Raw genomic sequence first — 22,659 nt, forward strand, 5'->3', positions numbered from 1 at the left:
ATACTGCCATTGGCGCTATTAGAATGCCGTAAGCCTACTTTGTCGTATTAGTTTACAAATTGCGAAAAACCAAATTAATTTTGAATTTCGCGGGCAGACCCGTGCAGTTAGTCAGTCATTTCTGTCAGGTTTTCAAAATGTCACAACTTTTATTTTGGAACATTTTCTACTCTCATGACTCGTGCTGTAGTATATCAATGTTCGTGAGTAGTATATACTGACAATGGGATGTTTTTGTGTGTGTGCGTTGATGTTACTTTGTACATAATATGATAATTAATAATAAATATTTATATTTCTTCTTAGTAAATTTTTTTATTTGTCACAAATCTGGACGTTTCATTTACCCAATTGTATGATACACTAGCGTATGCCCGCAGCTTCGGCCGTAGACTGCACAAATCTCAAACCCCTATTTAATCCCTCTAGGGGTTGAATTTCAAAAACTCTTAGCGGATGTCGACGTCATAACAGATGTGTGGTGTGTCTTTCAGGCCGATCTGCGTCCAGTAGTGTGTCCAGAGCTGTGCATTGATAGATCAGTCAATCACCTTTTTCTTTTATATATTTAGAAGATTAGCTGAACCGCCCGGCTACGTTCAGGTGTTTGGTATATCTATAGATATACCTAGCCTATGTTAGTTCTGGGTAAAGTAGCTTTCTAATGGTGAAAGAATTATTAAAATCGGTTTAGTAGTTTCAGATTTTATCGATTATAAACAAATTATCATCATGATATTCGGTGGGCAGCAATGTTTTATAGGATAAGTAAAGGAAAAATCTAAAAACCGTGAATTTGTGGTTACATCGACAAAAAACTGATAGTAAAATTAGTGTTCACGATTGAATGAATTAGTTTACTAAATCACGTCAAGATGGCGCTATCCGTCATTAACTTTCAGTGCAAAGAAAAATTTCTGTCATACTGATTTAAGTGCGATGGTACGGGACCATACGTGTGCTAGTCCGACTCGCACTGTCCGACTGTTTTTTTTTTCACTCAATGAGCGTTTTCGGTCTTTGTACTACCTAGCCACGACTCTTCTGTCCAGTTCAAAAAAAAAAAAACTAGTTTATTTCATTTGAAATTTGAATTTATTCTGTAGGTATTTATTTACAAATACCCCGCCCAAAAATTTCATACACCAATCAAAAAAAAATCAGTCTTGTTTATGGTAACTCAAAGGGATAGTACGGGGAATCCCTGAAGAACGTGACGGGGATGGTGCGGTAGTTGTTGTGGTAGCTCCTCAGCTGCCGGCGGTCGAACTCGTCCAGCTGGAAGTCGAAGATGTCCAGGTTCTCCGAGATGCGGGAGCTGTGCACCGACTTGGGGATCGGAGTCACGCCCAGCTCCAACTGGAAACGGAGGAAATAGACTTGGAATTATTGGAGTAAGACTTCTTTAACCCATTATAGCCTGAATTATTTTAAGGTCTCAGAATTGAGTTTTTCATTGATATGTTGTTATTATGGACCCTATTAGTCAGATCTAATCATCAGAATTTTGGTGCAAGTCTTACTTCTGGAAATAACCATGGATGCTGCATGGCACCGCTAGGCTCCTACCGTGTCTTTTCAAATGTCTCATAAATTTCTTATAACTGATTGTTACCAAATTATTCTACCACAATTTGATAAGAATTATTAAGGTATTAACTCTTGTATAGTTCAAGGTTCAAAATTGATTAAAAGATCCAATATATTACATGAACATTTACATATATTTCCATAAAATTACATATTATTTGTAGGAAACTTGTAGGTTGCAGGGTGCACAGAGACCCACGATGCATTTATTGCACTGTAGTCTAGTCTGACTGTGACAATACTGTAACCCACACTTGTGATGTGACTCGCGGGGTACCAATAAATGGTTTCTGCTGTCATATCATATGCTGTCAAACCCGATTGCCAGTATTTTTTTAGATGTTTTTGCTTGGTGTTTGAAGCTGATAGACGGCCACCACCTCGTGGCGTATTTTTGAACTGGAATAGGTATGAACAGATGTAGAGCCTAGCACCACTTCACATCTAGCATTGAGTTGCCGACCAGTGGGATTATTTATGAAACCACCCTCATCTTTGTCAGATAGGATTATAGGGTCTGGAGCTTCAATTTATAGCAATTGAGGCTTGAGTTCATCGTCTTCTTCTAGTATAGCAATTGCCTCATGTAATGTACAATCTCCATTGAAACAAAAAAGCCCTTACATAAGGAATAACCAAAGAAAAGACATAAATTAGATTTTTAGTATACATAATAAAAAGACAACATAATGACCTAGCGGTGCCGTACGGCATACATATCTTTTAACATACCATAATCCAAACAATAAAACAAAATACGACAGTTTTATGATATGAACAAGTCAATGCAAGGTTTGGCATCAAGTGTAAATGCATAAAAGTATTACATTACTTAAAGTAAAAAAAATATGATCCCCTTAGTTGAATGTTGCATCCATTATTGGCAGCAATTTCACAATCACTGATTTACAGGTGCTCGTGCAGGTCACAAAAAGCTTATGGGACAAAACAAAGTAAATGGAGTAATGGCTATGTCCCTCTAGCATGGCATTGACAACAAACCACTTGACTTCGCCTCTTATTACAAGGACAGGGCCCGACAATTTAAACATACGAAATTGGGTGCCATATGGCACCGCTAGGCTATAATGGGTTAAAGGCGTTACTCAGATTAGTCTTTAATCTGTAAGCAGGCGTTGGTTACGGCGGATGTTTATAAGGATTTTTGGGTTGCAACTCAGAGCCCCGCGACTATACAGGGCCCCAAGTCAAAGTTAGCACTCACCAGATACCTGAGCACCACTTGCGGCACGGTCTTGTTGTACTTGCCGGCGATGGCTGCAAGTTGAGGGTCGTCCACTCTCGGAGGAGGAGCGTCGGGCTTGGCGCGGCCGGGGAACAGCGAGCCGAAGGGCGTGACTATACAGGGCCCCAAGTCAAAGTTAGCACTCACCAGATACCTGAGCACCACTTGCGGCACGGTCTTGTTGTACTTGCCGGCGATGGCTGCAAGTTGAGGGTCGTCCACTCTCGGAGGAGGAGCGTCGGGCTTGGCGCGGCCGGGGAACAGCGAGCCGAAGGGCGTGACTATACAGGGCCCCAAGTTAAAGTTAGCACTCACCAGATACCTGAGCACCACTTGCGGCACGGTCTTGTTGTACTTGCCGGCGATGGCTGCAAGTTGAGGGTCGTCCACTCTCGGAGGAGGAGCGTCGGGCTTGGCGCGGCCGGGGAACAGCGAGCCGAAGGGCGTGTACCCTATCACTGCGATGTTGTGGTTGTGACAGTATTCTCTTAGTTCTGGTTGCTGTTGGTTGAGGTTCGTCTGCAGAAGAAAAATTTAAAGGTACACGATTGCGAGTAATCGCGAGGAAATCACTGACCCTCGCTTCGGCGAACATGTCTGACGCGCTGCAGTATCTTGGCAATCTCATTAGGATACGATATACGGCATTATATTGCACCCTAATGGTGCTCATCGTTGCTCGTTTGTATTTCGTCCAAAATTGACAGGTGTAGAAACACTGACAGTATGTACGAAATAGTGTCAATTTCACATCGTGACTGCACTTAGAGAATCTGCGGGCAAGCATGTTACACCGAACCGAGAGGACTCTTCTCTCTCTTTCTATGTCTAGGTCATCCTTGAGGTCACCGGTGGGACATGCCGCCGATACTTGAACCGCTGCACCTCCCGAACTGCAGAACCATCCAGAAAAACCCTTTCCATTATATTAAAAAATACAGGGTTTTCTTATTTTTTTGTAGTATTTTCTGGTATCTCATCAATAATCATCAGTACTATCACCTGTGTGCCTAGTGAGAGATTTTTAACCTATTCGATCGCGTAAAAGTTAACTGCGTTTTGTATGGAATTGAAACAGCGCCATCTAGTGACAAGAAGATGGCGCTGTTTCAATTCCATACAAAACGCAGTTAACTTTTACGCGATCGAATAGATTAAAAATCTCCCACTAGGCACTCTGTTCTGGTTACACCCTGTACACAGCAAACATGGCGAGTGAGTTGTCAAAATGTAAGCACTGTACCTCAATCTGCAGCACGGCAGGCTCGGCGTCGCTGCTGGCGCGCAGGCGCTGCAGCTGCGTCACGTTGAAGTTGCACACGCCGATCGACCTGGCCAGGCCCAGCTGCTTGGCGTCCACCATGCCGCGCCAACTCTCCACGTAGTCTATGTCTACGTAGGGCTTGAACGCCACGGTCTGGAAATTAAACATAAAATAGAGCGAGTGTACAATGGTACCTTTTTTACCCGACTGCGGTCAAGCCAAAAGGAAGGGTTATGATTTTAGCAGTCTATGTATGTATGTATGTATGTGGGTATGTATGTTTGTATCCAGTTTATATCCTGATGTTAAGTGATTACCGCCGCCCATGAACATTTGCAGCACCAGAGGAACCGCCGATACGTTGCCGGCCGCGTATCAGCAAGCGCAGTGTGGGACGACCTTCGACGCGCTGGACTGACGACCTTAAGAAGATAGCGGGCAGCAGGTGGATGAGGAAGGCGGAGGATGGTGTGTGGTGGCGCGCTCTTGGGAACGCCTATGTCAAGCAGTGGACGCGAACTGGCTGATTGATTGACGATATTATAGAGATGACTTTATAGAGAAAGTAAAAGTGGAACTGACCTTAGTGGCGATGGGGTAGTGGATGAGGTAGAGGTCCACGTACGTGAGGTTGAGCCTCCGCAGCGACTCGCGCAGCGCGGGCAGCACGGCGTCGCGCGCGTGCGCGTCGTTCCACAGCTGGAAAATGTTTACACAGTTATACTTGAAAACAATCGGTCAAGTGCGAGTCTCGAATAATGAAGGGTTTCGTACCGTTACACGAGAAATAACACTTTTAAGGTTCCGTACCTCAAAAGGAAAAACGGAACCCCTATAGGATCACTTCGTTGTATGTCTGTCTGTCTGTCAAGAAACCTGTAGGATACTTCCCGTTGTCCCTAGAATCATAGGTCTTATAGCACAGATACAGGAATAAATCTGAACACCGCGAATTTGTGGTTACATCATTTAAAAAAAAATGTGTTTCAGTTTTCAAAGTAAGATAAATATACCAAGTGGGGTATTATATGAAAGGGCTTTACCTGTACATTCTAAAACAGATTTTTATTTGTTTTTATGTATAATAGTTTTTGATTTAACGTGCAAAATGTTGGAAAAAATACTCGAGTACGTAACCCTCAGTGCGCGAGTCTAACTCGCACTTGGCAGGGTTTTTTTTTGTAATTTTGTTGAGCTGAATAAACTTTTATTTATTTATTTATTATTATTTCGTTTTGTGGTACGGAACCTTTAAAAAACTGCCATACCCATTCCAAGTTAGCCCGCTTCCATCTGACTGTATCATCACTTGCATCTGAATTTATTTTTTAAAACTAACGTTCTAAACCGTGTCAATGCGTTAGGTACAGCTGATTTTAGTCCGCGACGGCAAACAATCACATACGCCATAATGTGTATAACAGAAGCATCATCTTCGGCATTTTAAAAGTTAGAAGGTAGATACCTTGGTGGTGATGAACAGGTCTTCTCTCTTCACCACGCCTTCCGCGATCTTCTTGCTCAACGCTTCTCCCACCTGGAAATTGAAACCAAAATAATTTTTTTTTTCTCTCTCGTCTGGCTTTACAAAGATACAATGTCAAGTTTGTAGTTATTTGTAACAAGTTAATTAAACTATACTTGAGTATAGACCCCGTCTGTGCCGGCGCTCGCCGACACACGCACGGCACCCCCTTAGAGCGCTTCCAGTCAGTTTTAACAAAAAAAAAGCACTCCAAAAATGCAGAGCACGCCCGCCAGCTAACACCAATACAGACGAAGTCCAAACCAAAATAATATACTTACTGCATACATTTTGAGAGAGGGCTCGCCATCTGTGTGTCAACTGATGAAAATTTAAAGCCTCGATAGCTCAACGGTTGAGGAGCGGATTAAATTCCAAAAGGTCGGCGGTTCAAACCCCACCCGTTGCAATTGTCGTACCCACTCCTGGCACAAGCTTTACGCTTCATGGGAGGGGAAAGGGGAGTAGTAGTCATGATTAGCATGGCTAATATTCTTTAAAAAAAAAATGGTTATACCTGGTCCTCATCGTTGTAAATGCTGGCGGTGTCGATGTGTCTATAGCCCGCGTCGATCGCCATCTCCACCCCCTTCCCCATCGAGTTGTCCGTCACTGGCACTGGCACCTATACAATACAATGCAATACAATCACACTAAATGTGTGTGTGTGTGTGTGTGTGTGTGTTTGTGTGTGTGTGTATGTGTGTGTGTGTATGTTTGTTACTCCTTCACGCAAAAACCACTGGACGGATTTGGCTGAAATTTGGAATGGAGATAGATAATATCCTGGAAAACCTAATTCCATGCGGACGAAGTCGCGGGCGTCAGCTAGTAGAATATATTTTTATTTAAGTAAACTTTTCCTTGCCCATCGCACCTCATCGTCGCATCCCACTGAGCTGTGCCGATTATTTTGGTTCTCCTACGGATCTCCTCATGTCAGGTTTGCTCAAGTACAGTAACTACGAGCATAGCGCTCTCCATCGCCCGTTGAGTGACTACTTTCTTACGAGTGTATGTTACTAGGTTAGATAAAAGTATAAAGTTTGACAAAGTTTAATAAAAATTTTTCAAAAAAAAAAATGAAAAAAATTCAAAAGAAAAATAAAACCGACTTCAAAAACCACAAACACTAAAAAGTTAAAAATATTTTTTGTTTCTACACGTGTAATGTATGTATGAAGTCGGGCGAGCTTCACACTTGGGTTTCTAGTTTCTTTTATTATGCTCGCTCGACTTCATACATACATTACACGTGTAGAAACAATAAATAAGAATTTTTTACTTTTTAGTGTTTGTGGTTTTTGAAGTCGGTTTCATTTTTCTTTTGAAAAAAATTTATTTCACAATTTTTAGTGGCCCCACTGTACTATAATATGCTATGCCCAGTTAAAATTCTACTGTTTACTAAGCTATATATTATACACTGATCGCGAGCAATTTGCTTATCCATTGAGGAGCAAACTCATCTCCGAAGATATTCATCAGATCTTCACCAAACTATATGAGACCACCTGCAAAGTATACCCTTTCAAACAAAAAAAAAATTCCAATTCGGTCCAGGGGACTTTCGGGGAACATACATAAAAAATTAAAAAAAGGTTCCGACGAACTGAGAACCTCCTCCTTTTTTTAAAGTCGGTTAAAAATAGTTAGTTTATAACTTAGATAGTTTCCTCACCTCATTCTCATCAAATCCCAGCCAAGTGCCGAAGCCGAAGTGCGGCATCATGTTCCCATCGTTAAGTCTCACTGAGGGTGGTTTGCAAGCCGGTAGGGTCTGAAAGAACAAAACGTAAATACAGTGGACCCCCTGTCTAATCCGGCACCCCCTGTAATCCGACATGTCTATTATTATTGAATTTACTAAATTTGACATACATAGTGAAGTATGATTTGTACTTCAGAGTATGTATGACATATGGAATCTTATCATCATTGGATTTGTAATTTGTCGTATTACAAGGTAGGTGTAGGTACTCTTTTGTAAAAAAATCCGGACTATAGGGGGTCTTAGGCAGTACTCTATAATCCGACAAATTCGATAGTCCGACAATGTCCTGCAAAACGTTTGTCGGATTACCGGGGGTCTACTGTAATCGAAAAAAGTTATTAAGAAGAGTTTTAAGACCTCCCTGGCGCAGTGGTCTTGTTAGTGGGAGGTCCCGGGTTCGATTCCCGGGAGGGTTTGGAATATAGTCATTTCTAAATTCCTGGTCTGGTCTGGTGGGAGGCTTCGGCCGTGGCTAGTTACCACCCTACTGGCAAAGCCGTGCCGCCAAGCGATGTAGCGTTCCGGTACGATGCCGTGTAGAAACCAAAGGAGTATGGATTTAATGAAAACTGCTATACCCCTTCCAGGTTAGCCCGCTTCCATCTTAGACTGCATCTTCACAAAGCACCAGGTGAGATTGCAGTCAAGGGCAACTTGTATTTATGAATTAAAAAAAAAAGAATAAGGCATAAAATATATGCGTATGCGAAACCCTACTAAATGACTGTTAAAGAAAGTCTCAATTGGTATTTTACTGCAGATTTTATAAAGTAAAAATAATAGGGGTTAAAGTATGAAATTGCCGTTTTATTGTAATACCTAGGTACTTCGAATCGACATAGAACCTTCATGGTTTGAGATTTTTGAGTGAAACTTTTTTCATACGGTATGCATAGTTCTTTTTTTTTTTAAATGTGCAACATTCGATTATCAACTTTCAGTTGTTTTTTTTATTCAGCTTAGACAATAAAGATGGATACTTCGAAAATTCGTGTGATTTTTGAATACGAGTTCCGACGCGGAACTAACGAGGCAGAAACAGCTCGCAATATTAATGTTGCGTTTGGAGAGGAGACTGCTATGAACGCACTGTGCGATTTTGGTTTAAACGCTGTCGTGATGGAAACTTCGATTTGAAGAACGAACCACGTGGAAGACCGCCCACACAGGTGAATAACAATGATTTGAAAGAGATGATGGAAGCCGATCCGAGCCAAACTACCCAGGAATTAGCGGCATGGTTTAACGTTACCTTACCAACAATATTGATTCATTTGCGTCGTAAAATCTGCATTTCGATTGTTATCATTGTTTACGCCACGGGTAGATTATGTAGAATATGCTTTACTATAATATGCAGGTTATCGTATATTGTGCATGGTAGAGTCAAATCAATAAAATAAAAAATATGAAAAATGGGTGCCTCATGATTTGACTGATCTGCAGAAAGAAACGCGTGAAATGAAGGAATATTGGATCGAATTGTAACATGTGATGAAAAATGGATTCTTTACGATAATCGTAAGCGGAAAATGCAATGGCTGACCTCAGGTCAAACGCCGTAATAGTGTCCTAAAGCAAAGCTTACCAATAAAAAGGTAATGTTTGTTGGTCTCAGCGTGGTGTTACTCACTATAGCTTTCTCCGATCTGGTCAAGCAATAACGGCAGATGTCTACTGCGCCGAACTCCGAACAATGATAGCGAAACTAGCAGTGAAACAGCCCCGACTTATGAATCGATCTTCACCATTGTTGCTCCATGATAACGCGAGACCTCATACAGCACGAGAAACCGTTTTAACTCTACAGGAACTGCAATTAGAAACCATTCGTCACCCTCCGTATTCGGCAGACCTTGCTCCAACGGACTACCATTTTTTTCGTGATTTGGACAATTTTCTGCGTGATAAAAAGTTTTCTTCTCAGGAGGCAGTGCAAAATGCTTTCACACAGTTTGTCGAATCTAGATCACCAGAGTTCTATCGCAAAGGCATAAATGAGCTTCCTATTAGATGGCAGCAATGTATAGATAAAAATGGCAATTATTTTGATTAAATAAATATGTTAAATTTAAAATAAAAAAACTAATTTTTATTTTTCAGTACAAATCGGCAATTTCATACTTTAACCCCTAATACTTAACTATATACCTAGAGGATAAAATATGTATATGTACCTACTTACTTAAGCATTTACGGTTCATAAAAAGTAAAATAAACTGAATCTGAAACACTGATAATAACGATTGATATTATTATTTTATTACTACCTACTTAGGTAGTTTGTTTTTTTAGGGTTCAGTATCTCCAAAGGAAAAAGGAACCCTCACGGGATAAATTCGTTGTCTGTCCGTCAAGAATTCAAGACCCAGGAACGGGTGGAGGTACCTACTACCTACTGACAGGTCTACTTAAGCTCTTGGAGTTGTGAAAAAATCAAAAGATACGGCCGCTTATTTGCCGCATATTTTGAGCTTTGACACTTGCAAGGGATTTAAAATCTATCCATACTAATATTATAAGTGCAATTTGTGTGTCTGTCTGTCTATCTAGTCTGTCTGCTACCTTTTCACGGCCCAAAAGTGTCACCGATTCTTACGAAATTTGGAGTTAGCTTATATCCCGGGGACGGCCATAGGCTACTTTTTATCCCGGAAAATCAAACAGTTCCCACGGCATCTATATAAATCTAAATCCACGCGGACGGAGTCACGCGCATCCTCTAGTAATATCTATATGATACCTTCCTACGTCATCACACATCGGACACGAAAGCTTTTATAAACGTCCTAATTTAAGCTAATCCACGCGTCTCGTGAACTACGCGATGAAGAGCGCGTTATTTAGCTCAATGGCTAAGCCTTGCCATTCAGCGAGGTAATGGATGCCCATTAATGACTATTAGGACGGGGTATATTTTTTGTAGAAAAAAAATCTTTTTTCTTTAAGAACTGTCAAAATCTGTTCCTAATATATTTATTAAAAGTTAGAAGGGAAAGGGAGAAATTCGAAAAGCATAAAGTAGTTATAGTTAGCGATTACATATTTTAGATTTACAGTTAGTCATATTTTAAGCAACAATATAATTACACGTATCAATATCAAAAAAAATCAAGATACGGAACCCTCGCTCGGTGCGAGAGTCCGACTCGAACTTGCCCGGTTTTTAGGGTTCCGTACCTCAAAAGGAAAAACGGAACCCTCATAGGATCACTTTGTTGTCCGTCTGTCGTGTCGGTCAAGAAACCCTATAGGGTAGGTCCTGTACCTACTTCCCGTTGACCTAGAATCATGGGTAGGTAGGTAGATCTTATAGCACAATTAAAGAAAAAATCCGAAAACCGTGCATTTGTGGTCGCATCACCAAAAAAAATAAAAATGTTTTCATGAACAAATTAATAATTACCTAGTATTTTCAATTTTCAAAGCAAGTAAGACAATTACTATACCAACTGGGTATGATATGAAAGGGGTATCATAATATGAACCTGTACATTGTTAAACCGATTTTCATTTATTTTTATGTAGGTAAGTATAATAGTTTTTGATTTATCGTGCAAAATGTCGGCAAAAAATACCCGAGTGCGGAACCCTCGGTGCGCGAGTCTGACTCGCACTTAGCCGGTTTTTTTTCCTTAAGCAATTACAACTGTGTTACAACTATGTATTAGCAAACTAGATCTGCTAACCGGTTCTAACTCCTCTGAAAGTCCTTCGCGATGTCGCAAGTTAATTATATCTTAGTTTAATAACCCCCGTGAATACAAAAAAGGTGTGTATCTATGTGTCTGTATGAGTCTGTCTGTGGCATCGTAGCTTCCAATTTTTTTTTCAAAATCTACAGTCCGTACAAATGACTTCTCATGTCAAAAGTACGGTTCACCTTAAAATAAGGACTAAAATCGTACTTTTCACATGATATTTGACTCATAAAGTTACAAGTGTAAATTTTTGATAACACCCCCGACAAGTGAAGGTTACAGTAACTAGAAAAGAGCTGATAACTTTCAAACGGCTGAAGCGATTTTCTTGGCTAAGAACACTCTCGATCAAGCCACCTTTCAAACAAAAACAACTAAACTAAAATCGGTTCATTAGTTTCTAGGAGCTACGATGCCACAGACAGATACACACGTCAAACTTGTAACATCCCTCTTTTTGGGTCGGGGGTTAAAAATGACGGGTGAGAAGTCATTTTTTACGCATATATTTTTTTTTTTTAGTAACTCTATGCTACGCCTGTGACTCTACCACCGCCCGGTTCGGAATGAAGATTCTACTGTGAAGAGCCGACAAGACCGAAAAACACAGCAGTTGCTCTTATTAAATCATAAAAAATTACATGGCCTGACCAATAGCGAGGGGATATTGGGTAATAGATGACGCCCGCGACTTCGTCTGCGTGGAAGCTAGCAGACAGACAGACAGGCACACTTTCGCATTTATAATATTAGTATGGATTTATGGGAGTATGGATAGTATTGAAAGAAGTATGGATTAGTATGCGCAAACATAGCTAATTCACTCTACTCCTTCACTCTCATAGCCAGTTGGGACGGAAATTTGACACGACCGGAGAAAAATCAGGCGCAGGACCATTATGCACTACGCATTACGTGTGCTCCGAGGCAACACCTTGCTAACTGCAGGGTAGTAAGTACTTATTGAGAATTTCTTAACAAAGGAATTGTATACCTAACAAAGGCCCGACCCGGGAACCCAGGACCTCTTCATCTGCGGTCGAACATGCTAACCACCAAACGAGTCAGGTATAGATCTTATAGGTAGGTATAGATTAAGGTTAAAAGCACAATCAACTTACATGACCGGACACAGCCGCGAAAAACAACACCAAATTGATAAAACGACGCATCGTAGCAGATAATAATATCTAAACCCGATGTCGGGTCAGATGAGCAAATGGCGTCGTTGGCTGATGAACCACGTTTATATAGCCTGAGCACGGTAATGTGGCCTGAGATACCTGCTAAAGGTGCTAACACATCACTGTGTCATCTACATACATCCATCCATACTAATATTATAAATGAGAAAGTGTGTCTGCCTGTCTGTCTGCTAGCTTTTCACGGCCCAACAGTTTAACCGATTTTGATGAAAGGTACAGAGTTGGCTTACATCTCGGGGAAGGACGTAGGCTAATTTTTATCCCGAAAAATCAGAGCGTTCCTTCGGGATTTTTAATGGTTTGTCCGATTACCAATTTCAATCCGGGTATCTTTAAAACAAGAGTGAAAAAGGATCTTCTAGGTAAACGCGTCACATCTTAGGCCAGATCATGACTTTCCATGAGGTGTGATTGTGGTCAAATAAATATATATGAAATTAGGTACAGAGGTAGTTTGCGTCGCGCAAATAGACATAGGCAACTTTTATCCCTGAAAAGCAAAGAGTTCTCGCGGAATTTTTAATAAATCTAAATCCACGCCGACGAAGTCGCGGGCATCATCTAGTAGGTACCTACCATTATAAAAGGAAAAAGTTAGACTGCTGGTCAATTGCGGAAAACCTGCATCCTGCATTCTATTGTTCATTATAGTCTATGCTATAGTCGTATTCGTTCATTGCTGAGGGTCGTGACTCCTTTCTATTAATCACATAATGGCAGGCAAAGAGTATGTAATCACTACGTGATGGCAGGAGTTCTCTTGGGATATGCTTGGGATAATAATTTTCTTTTTTTTGACGTGACAACGTCTTATAATTCGATAGAGCCGGCTGCACGCACGAAAAAACATGACTCATGCGGCGTTACCTCGCTCTGAGGCGTTCCATGTAAGGCTTGAAGTGCAAGCGAGAGCGCGGAACGAGCGACAAAGAAGCACAATCGGCCTTTGTTGTCACGTTCAACTATCGTCAGTAAACCGACTTTACCGATTTTTTTTTAATTAAAATTGACTACTTGACAGATTTTATCAACGCACAGCTCAAACTACTGGACGGATCGGGCTGTGGCATGTACTTACAGTTGTGTGGTGCCTAGTGAATGCATGGTAAATGAGTCAATGAACCAGTTCCTCAGTTCCTGCTTCTCTATTTTAGATTGAGCTCACACAAGTAGAGTAAAAAGGAAGCACTATAAAACTAGTAAATAATTACTAAAATAAAATAAGTACTTAGAGGTGGGTAAAATGATTTTAAAATGGTTTTAGGATATGATTTAGGTAAATATATTATATCTTATTCAGTAATTAGGTGGTCTTAGATGTTATTAAACAATTTACAGCAGGTCATTGAGGTTTATTTCCAATAAACAATCGACTCACAATGTTTACCCTCAATAATACCTTTCTAAAGTTACCCGCAGCTACTGTGCCAACTCTCTAGTAATTACTAATCTATACATATAACAAAATTGTAGAAAAGTGGTGTCTGTACAATGGAAATATATAAAAAAAAGTAGCAGGGGTTGTTATTATATCGATGCCGAACCCGAAATTGTAATTTTTTTTTTGTCTGTTTGTCTGTGTGTTTGTGCACGCTAATATCAGAAACGGCTTATTCGATTTAGATACGGTTTTCACTAATATATTGTAGTAAGCTTCACTTAGCATTTAGTGTTTGTTTCATGTCAATCGGTTCATAAATAAAAAAGTTATGTCAATTCAAAGAATCACGGCGAACACGCCTCGCGCCTGAGCGACCGTGACTATATGAAGCGCGCTGAGAGCCGCGTATTCCAAGCGAACGAAGTCGCGGGCACAGCTAGTTAGTAATATAATAATAAACATTTATTTCGGACTATTCCATTCATCCATATAGTGTTAGTAACAGGGTCTTATGAACTATGTTAGTGATTAAATTAAATTAAATTAAATCAAATCAAGTCAAATGAAATCAGATTAAATTAAATCAAACCAGATTAAATTAAATTAAATCAAATCAGACCAAATTAAATCAAATTAAAATAAATTAAATCAAATTAAATTCAACTAAACTAAATTACATTATTATTAATTGTCAAATTAGGCTCAGTTCATGTAGCTTCGAGACCACTGGGTGTTCATATGTATGTACACCCAGTGCTTCATAAAGGGGTTTTCCCACTTTGCAGCCAATGTGTTCAAAATACTGTTGGAGCTCCCGCGCACTCTGCTCATCACAGATGCAGCTCTTTTTCTCATGATTGCGTAAAAGTCGTCTGTATGAGCCTCTGCGAACATCTGTGATGCACTGCACCAGCGCGGCAGCCCCATCAGTACCCTGAACCCATTGTTGTACTGCACACGTAGGTCGCTGTAGGCCCTATGGGTATACGTCACCCACAGGCTGCACGTGTAAAATGTTTGGCAGTACGCTTTAAATAAAGTAAGCTTTACCTCCCTATTACACCGTGCAAACCTGCGGGCTAGAGTATTGCATCGGACCGCCAACGCCCTACGCTCCCTCTCAATGTCTCTAACATCAGACATATCGTCTGTCACAATGTGCCCCAAATATTTAAACTCAGTCACTCTCTTAAGTGCAACTCCGTTAAGGGTTACGGGTGGGACATCGACTACAGTGTTTCCCTTGCTCTTAAATATCAGGAGCTCACTCTTCTTCACATTGTATACGAGTCCATGTGACGCAGCATAGGTCTCGCATATCTTGAGGAGCTTTCTGAGTGCGCTAATTGATGGACTCAGCAATACCATATCGTCTGCATAGCTTAGATTATTGATCATAGTTCCATCAATAGAGCAGCCGATTCCAGTTCCGCTGAGCTCATCAATCAGCTGGTTTATGTATATGTTAAACAAAGTAGGAGATGTTAAACCGCCTTGCCTAACGCCACACTCTAGACGATACGACTCTGAGTAAGAATTAGCCCACCTCACCTTGTTTTTTTGAGAGCTGTACCAATATTTTAAAATGCTTACTATCTCTGACGGCACATTTAAGCTCCGAAGCTTCTCCCAGAGCTTATCATAGCAGACTAGATCAAACGCCTTGGAAAGGTCAAGAAAGGCAGCGTACACAGGTGTTTTCCTGTCCGTGTAGTATTTGACGGTCTGCTTGAGTGCCAGTATAGCACTTTCCGTGGACAGATTTTGTCTAAAGCCAAATTGTGCATCATTTAGCTCGACATATTCACTAAGTTGACGATCTAGCAGACCATCAAACACTTTTCCTAATATCGCAGCTAGCGATATAGGTCTATAGTTACTTTTATCTGAAATATCGCCTGTTTTATTCTTAACTACAGGAACCACTACGCTTTCCATTAAGTCTTCTGGAAGATAGGAGTGACGAATGCAGAACGTATAAAGCATGGCAAGTACACGATAGATGTGATGTCCCGCGTATATAAGGTGCTCCACACTCAGCCCATCGTGCCCCGGCGACTTTCCCCTCGATAAGTTCTTTATGACACTCTTCACCTCTTTTGCACTGAACGAGAGAGAAGAGTTCAAAACTTGTGTACATCCCCGAGACAGCGACGCCCGAGTTTGGGTAGAGCATACTCTAAAATGTTCTTTAAATAAATTAGCTATGCGCCCTGCATTCGTCTCACCTTCAACGCTCACGGGGAGGCCACCACTAGGATTCAATTTTCTTGTTTCCTTCCAAAATTTATTAAAATTCTTCTGCTTATGTTTCTCTGCTAACGCGTCCATCTGTAGCTGCTCTTTATGATTTTGACAAAATTTTAACTTATTTTTGAATTTACTCCTACTTTCCCTCATATCGTTATACATTTTACCCCTCAAAGGCATATCATGTTGTTTCCAAATCAGAAATTTCTCACGAGCTTCCCTATGAGTTTCTTTGACATACCTGTTCCATCCCGCTACCCGTCTACCTTTGCTGACCCTTCCAGGCTGATTGCTCGCGATTGCTGCCTTCTGTAGCACCTGAACAATTCTTTGGTACAGCTCGTCAATAACTAACCTATGAGTTTCATCTGTACACATTTTGTCACAACATATACTTAGCTCGCTGGGAAAATCTACTTTCTTCAGTAAACTAGAACACATTTCGGTGTACATGTCAACCTGGGTTTTTTCCCCCCACTTGATTCCAATGTTACTGTTCTGATCGGATACCATTGTGTGCCTCACAACCGTATTGTAAACGGACTTAATTCTTGTTACACCAAAATTACAACTTATCTCCAGGGGAAAATGATCCGACCAGAACACATCATAGCGCACCTTGACATCCCTAATCGATATCCAAGCTGCCTCCGTCACCAAACAATGATCGAGCCATCGCCGACACCCATGCGCATCACTAACAAAGGTGTAGGTATCGCTGTCCCGTCCAAGCTTGGCAACATCAGCGCATATCCAATGTTGGTCTGAGCAAAAATTTAATAGCTCCCTACCGAATAGCTCGCCAAGATGCGCATTAAAATCACCTAACATGTATACAGACTCAATGCCGCACATATCTATCATAGCTACAAGCTCACCTAAGCATTCATTAAACTCCACAATATTCACATGCGAGTCAGTAGGCATATACACACACATAAATAGAAACACACGATTCTCGATTACCCCTTTTATAGCAGTAATGCGACTATTATTACACGGCACAACGGATACTGACGTGAAGACACTTTTTCGCCATAGCAACGCCACACCCCCATACGGCCTACCTCTCACTGGGCCAATAGAGATATTCATCGATGATTTGCCGGTATACATGAAATCACTATCTATTTCTCCAAGAATAGGTATTTCATCTGGCAGCAGCCAAGTTTCTTGGAGGGCTATTACGTCTGCTGACTTACAGAGTGAATTCACACATTCACGAGACCTCTTGATCCCCTTACAGTTGAAGCTAACTATTTTTGTATACAAGGACTTATCTTCCATTAAGTGCGGGTGAATTAACCTCCATTGCACTTGCCTGCACTGCATTAATATTTTTAGGCCTAAAATATATATATCTTCTAAAAGCTACCCCCTCGGGCCACATATTCGCATCCATAAATAATGACAACTTGCGTAGAGGAATATCAAACTTATATGCTTCGTATTGTTTAGGCTGTTTCATACTCATTTTTGATAGTTCAACCATTGTATTAGTCTTTTTATGGATGTGCTTCGTGATGTCCTCTATCGACGCACCTTTGTCTACATTATAAATATAAAAAGGTACTTTAATTTCCGCGGCTTTAAAACTTCCTTGAGAGTCTGTTACTCCCTTGCCTTGATTGCCCACAAACCTATATTTAGATTTACTTTTGCCATATGTAACCTTAGTCCACTGTCCATCCGTCTGATTGGAGTTATTTTTCATTTTTATGATGTCCGCGAAAGTGCGCGTCCCCACCTTATTCGGTGTGCACATGCACGAGTTAGTTTTATGTTCATTAGGCATGTCTGCGCGTTTACTTAGAGCGAGATCGCTATGAGAATGCGTACTTAGTAGAAATGGGACATCTTGCTGCACCGTCTTCGTTACGCTGCCTCGTGTATCCATTTCGTTCGAAACCGCAGTGGGCCTCTCCACGTGATAATTTAGAGTGAGATCGCCGCTAACAGTGGGCGCGCTGCATTGAAGCGGGACATCTTGCGCGGGCGACTGCAACTCCCCTATTCGAACCGGTTTGTTCGAAACCGCGGTAGGCCTCCCATTACACGTGCGCGGCGTGCAAGTGAGATCCATATACACATTCGAAGTAAGTTCAGGCGAGACAGATATATGAACTTGGCCTTGTGAGACCTTGGAACTATTGTCGTTATCTCTCGCGGTCATTGACTCCTCCGCCAGCTGATCCGTCTTTTGTTCGATAAATTCATGAAAAGAGCCGCTCGTATTCTGTGTCAATCCCATAGGGCCACTATCGCACATTACAAAATTATTTACCAGACACCCACCTCTCTTTTTATTCACGTAATTTTGCTCAGCGATTAAATTCTGGAGCTCCTCCTTTGCCACATAGTTGACTTTTACATGATCAAGCTCCTTTTTTAACACCATCAGATCTTTAAGGAGTCTCGTCGCATCAATATGATCAAAAGTTATTGGTGGGAGCTTTTGCAAATCTCGAGCTACAAAAATCGGTAGTAATTCTGGATCAACCGAATTAAACAAGTTTATCATATCCTCCACATCCCTGCTCGCTTTACCTTTATTTTTACGTTGCGTCATGCGCTTTGCCGAAGGCACAGCCAGCTGGAGCAACGATTTAGCACGTCGTATTTCCTCTTCCTCGAAACTTTCAACAACCAACTGGATAAGCCCAACATGGTCCATAATTTCTAATTTGTTTTGTAGGTAACAAAGTAGTTCATTTAAAATTATTTTACAATTTCCGCATCTCAAAATATTATTTTCATCGGCCGCCATTACAAATAAGAGGCCATTGGCCACCGGCTCCGTGCTCTCGACACGTCCGACCGCTTCGGATTCGCACGCGAGACTCTATAACGAATATAGTAGATAATCTATTAGAGGTGTAAAAGTAACGAAAACGAGCGTACCCGTATGCATTCGTTACTATAACAATTAGTACTCGTTACTTTCGTATCGTTACTCGTTACTTTTGATACCACGTAAGATGAACGAATCGAGTCGTATTGCGTACGACAGTATGATGTCGCGGCGTCCGCGTCGCAACATTCGTAATTTGTAGAAAACATTCTTAGGTCTACATTACATACAAAGCTGCGTAAGGTGCATTTTCTCACTTTTCCGTATTTTGAACCAGACGTGTGTTTAAGTTATTCTCAATTTAGTTTGATTTAATAAGTGTAGAACTACAAGTGAACTGTTGACGGAATCTACTAAAATATTTAAAAAAAAAATACCTTGAGCTTGAGCTTATGTTAAATATCTATACTAATAAATAAAATTAGAGTGTCTGTCTACAATTTCGAAATAACTGTCTCATTATTAAGCTCATATGGTTATTTGAACGATACCATAACAGAATCGTACGTTTTTAAAATTTTAACAATAAACTAAACAAACATCGGTTTTTGTAAAGTACGTTTTTAAATTCACCGAATGAGCGCGCCTGCGCGTAAAACATACGGTGAGCAAACATTTCAATACACGTATCTACGGTACTTGCGTGAACCGAAACAGTGTAGGAACGGCCATACGACGAAAAGTGCGAGTAACGAAAAGTGCGAGTAACGAGAAGCATTTGTGAGTAACGTTTCGGTACTCGGTACTAGATGGCGCACCCGTTACTCAGTAACGAATACATACGGTTCGCTACAGCTCTGTAATCTATGGTGCCGTGCCAACCGAGCTGCAGGATGGCTGCAGGCCTGCAGGCGATTCAGAATAAATACTCTCTCAATTGAAAGAGAATATAATCCATTATCCAAGATGAATCCAAGGAACATACTATACTACTCTCATAGGAAGTAGGAACTCTACCTTGTAGGCTTTTGTTTCTGGTCGGTGCTTGTAGGTAAGTTTCCCCACACTCACAGAATACTTTACAACTTTATACTCCTAGCGGTCAGCGGAGTGTCCCTCCTGAGCACTCAGCACAGAGTTGAGAGTACATTGAATATGCTCGTGAACGGCTCACACCTTGGGACTCGTGCCTGATGTCGTCTCGTCTGTCCACATAAGGGAAGGGTCTGCCCGAACAACGTGGACTTGCAAACAGGAATTTTACAGTAACTACGTACTTAACTACATTGTTTTTAAGTTTTAACCCCTGACCAAAAAAGAGGGGTGTTCATATCAAAAGTACTCTGTGGGGGTGCTATAAGTTTGACGTGTGTATCTGTCTGTCGCATCGTAGCTTCTAAACTAATGAAGTATGAACCGATTTTAAGTTTTTTTTTGTTTGAAAGGTGGCTTGATCGAGAGTGTTCTTAGCTATAATCCAAGAAAATCAGTTCAGCCGTTTGAAAGATATCCGCTCTTTTCTAGTTATTGTAACCTTCACTTGTCGGGGTGATATGAATTTTTAATTTACACTTGTCATTTATATTAGCTTTTAACCAGTGGTCGCCAAGAAAGCTATATTAACTGGAGGTGTACCTACTAATATGCAGTAAACAGAACAAAAAACCCAATGAAATCCGTTCAGTTTTTGTTCCTCTTGTAAAATTTTGTTTATTTCACACCATTTTGTTCACCAGCTCCTCATTTCATTTTCTGACATAGACTAATTTTAATTCTATGTTTTCTGATAAGAAAGTGACCGTCACCCAACAAGTTTACTCGGAGTCCACTGAATATAAAAAATAAGAAATATCATTATTTGTTTCAGCACTTTGAAACTTGCTACAAAGAAAACAAAATGAACGCTGAAGAAGAAATTAACAATGCTGGATTAGATGACATCAACTGCAAAACAAATACATACAATAGAGTAAATATATTGAAATCAAATGATGTTATGAAAAGTGTAACAAGTCTAAAAGAGCCACTGTTGATAATACAACGACTGACAGACTCATGTCACACTCCCAATATTACTACTTCTAAATATTTCAACTGTGAGGGAACAAGTGAAAATGTTGTCGCTACAATAGGAAACACTGCACCAGCCACCGATGATCAGACATCAGACACTTTGCTAAGTGAAACTCCAACGGTATGTTCAAATAATGATAGCATGATAAATCCGTTACCAGAAAAAAGGTCACTCGTGGGGAATATGTTAACTTGTGAAAGTCTCTCAGTAAAACAAAGGACTCACTCTAAAGTGACACTATTCACTTGCAAGTTTTGCCAATACAAAGCTAAACAAAAGTACCGTCTAACGGAACATATGAGAACTCATACAGGTGACAAACCTTATCATTGCAAGCTGTGCACGCACACGTGTGCACGAAGAAGTTCTTTGAGGAAGCACATGAAAACTCACACAGATGAAAAACCTTTTTCTTGTTCACTTTGCGACTATAGATGTAAAGTAAAAAGTCAGTTGGTGAACCACATGATTATTCATCCAGGTATGGTCTCGGCAAGTACTAAGTTCTCGTGTAAGTTGTGCAAATACAGATGTGGACTTCCCAGTAGTTTAGTTATACACATGAGATCTCACAGTGGTGAGAAGCCATATCAATGTGAGTTATGCACGTGTAGATATGCACGAAAAGGACATTTAAAGAGGCACATGAGCAGCCACACGGGTGACCGGCCATATGCTTGTGAGCTGTGCCATTACAAAGCTGTACGTAACAGTCATCTAGTGAGGCACTTGAGAACTCACACGGGAGAAAAGCCTTTTTCTTGCGAGTTTTGCAAATACAAGTGTGCACAAAGCAGTACTCTGGTGTCGCACATGAGAACTCACTCGGGTATAAAGCCTCATGCTTGTAAGTTGTGCAGTTATAAATGTGTATACAACAGGCAACTCGTCGCGCATATGAGAACCCACACAGGTGAAAAGCCTTATGCTTGCGAGTTATGTGAGTACAAAAGTGCAAGAAATAGAGGCCTAGTAAATCACATGAGAATTCACACTGGGGGACAGAGTCACAGGGGGGGACAGAGATTTTGTTGTGATTATTGCAAGTATAAATGTACATGGAAAAGTGACCTAGTAAAACACATAAGCACTCATACTAGGAAAGAGCCGCTTTGTTGCAATTATTGCGAGTATAAATCTATGAGGAAGCGTGACCTAATGGAACACAGCATGAAAACTCACACTGAAGTAAAGCTGTTTTGTTGCGATTCTTGCGAGTATATATCTAGTAACAGAAGGAGCCTAGTGAGACACATGAGAACTCGCACACATAAAAATGCTGTTGCTCGTTTGTGATACATATTTTACTTGACACGTCAGTCACTTTTTTTTTGTAACAGCTTTTTAAATCATACTTTTATTGTGAGAGTTGATAATAAGTTATATTGAGGTAAAAGTGTGGACTTTTACCTAACAATCAATGAAATCTATTAAAATCATTTTATTAGTGTGTATTAGTTGGAAGTGAATGTAATTAGGAATATTTATCAATAAAATCAATATTAACTATGAATTTCAATAAAAGATTAAACAGAGAATGGGTTTATTTTCTAATTCCTTTTTGTATCCTGAGGAAAAGCAATCATGGATACCACCGGCCCCAGGGGAGCAGTGATAATGTCGGACTCCTACCCACTAAAAACTTCAGGAAGATCCAACCCACCACTGACATGGAGTACAAAGGACCCCCGCCTTGTTACTCTGCCAGCAGAAGTCCATTGAAGCAGGCCGACCACACCCTAATGCTGTGTATGGGTAAATAGGAAATTCCCCTTGCACCCACTGGTATGAGACGCCAGTGGGTGCACAGGTCTCTTGCTGCTATTATGAATTTGAATACTTTTTGCAATTTGAAAAA

The 22,659-nt window shown here is 40.7% G+C and overlaps 2 protein-coding genes across 4 annotated transcripts; one reads left to right on the plus strand and one right to left on the minus strand.

Moving 5' to 3' along the window:
* Positions 1-1,072: 1,072 nt before the first annotated feature.
* LOC123879173 (aldo-keto reductase AKR2E4-like) lies at positions 1,073-12,367 on the minus strand. 2 transcript variants are annotated; one of them, XM_045926761.1, is made up of 8 exons: positions 12,222-12,367; positions 7,307-7,405; positions 6,143-6,250; positions 5,566-5,637; positions 4,683-4,799; positions 4,080-4,253; positions 3,152-3,355; positions 1,073-1,359 (listed from the first exon to the last, which is right to left on the minus strand). In XM_045926761.1, exons 1-8 carry the CDS (start codon positions 12,270-12,272, stop codon positions 1,171-1,173), a joined length of 1,014 nt encoding a protein of 337 aa, XP_045782717.1. In that variant the 5' UTR covers positions 12,273-12,367; the 3' UTR covers positions 1,073-1,170. The 2 variants fall into 2 exon arrangements, with proteins under 2 accessions (XP_045782717.1, XP_045782718.1); XM_045926762.1 differs by lacking the exon at positions 12,222-12,367 and adding an exon at positions 9,033-9,532.
* Positions 12,368-19,593: 7,226 nt separating this feature from the next.
* On the plus strand, positions 19,594-22,336 carry LOC123879164 (gastrula zinc finger protein XlCGF57.1-like). 2 transcript variants are annotated; one of them, XM_045926746.1, is made up of 2 exons: positions 19,594-19,778; positions 20,595-22,336. In XM_045926746.1, the coding sequence occupies exon 2, from the start codon at positions 20,625-20,627 to the stop codon at positions 22,095-22,097; it is 1,473 nt and encodes a 490-aa protein (XP_045782702.1). In that variant the 5' UTR covers positions 19,594-19,778; positions 20,595-20,624; the 3' UTR covers positions 22,098-22,336. The 2 variants fall into 2 exon arrangements, with proteins under 2 accessions (XP_045782702.1, XP_045782701.1); XM_045926745.1 differs by having other exon boundaries at positions 19,598-19,659; positions 20,589-22,336.
* The last annotated feature ends 323 nt before the right edge of the window (positions 22,337-22,659 follow it).

The sequence above is a fragment of the Maniola jurtina genome, chromosome 27, assembly GCF_905333055.1.
Source record: "Maniola jurtina chromosome 27, ilManJurt1.1, whole genome shotgun sequence".
Lineage (NCBI taxonomy): Eukaryota > Metazoa > Arthropoda > Insecta > Lepidoptera > Nymphalidae > Maniola > Maniola jurtina.

Excerpts from the sequence above, each read along its gene's own strand:
- LOC123879173 (XM_045926761.1), bottom strand. The coding sequence starts at position 12,272 with ATGCGTCGTTTTATCAATTTGGTGTTGTTTTTCGCGGCTGTGTCCGGT. Across the intron at positions 7,406-12,221 it reads TCGCGGCTGTGTCCGGTCAT|ACCCTACCGGCTTGCAAACC; the intron begins GTAAGTTGATTG and ends TTGTTCTTTCAG. Across the intron at positions 4,800-5,565 it reads ACCTGTTCATCACCACCAAG|CTGTGGAACGACGCGCACGC; the intron begins GTATCTACCTTC and ends AACATTTTCCAG.
- LOC123879164 (XM_045926745.1), top strand. The coding sequence starts at position 19,621 with ATGGCTGCAGGCCTGCAGGCGATTCAGAATAAATACTCT. Across the intron at positions 19,660-20,588 it reads CGATTCAGAATAAATACTCT|TTTCAGCACTTTGAAACTTG; the intron begins CTCAATTGAAAG and ends TATCATTATTTG.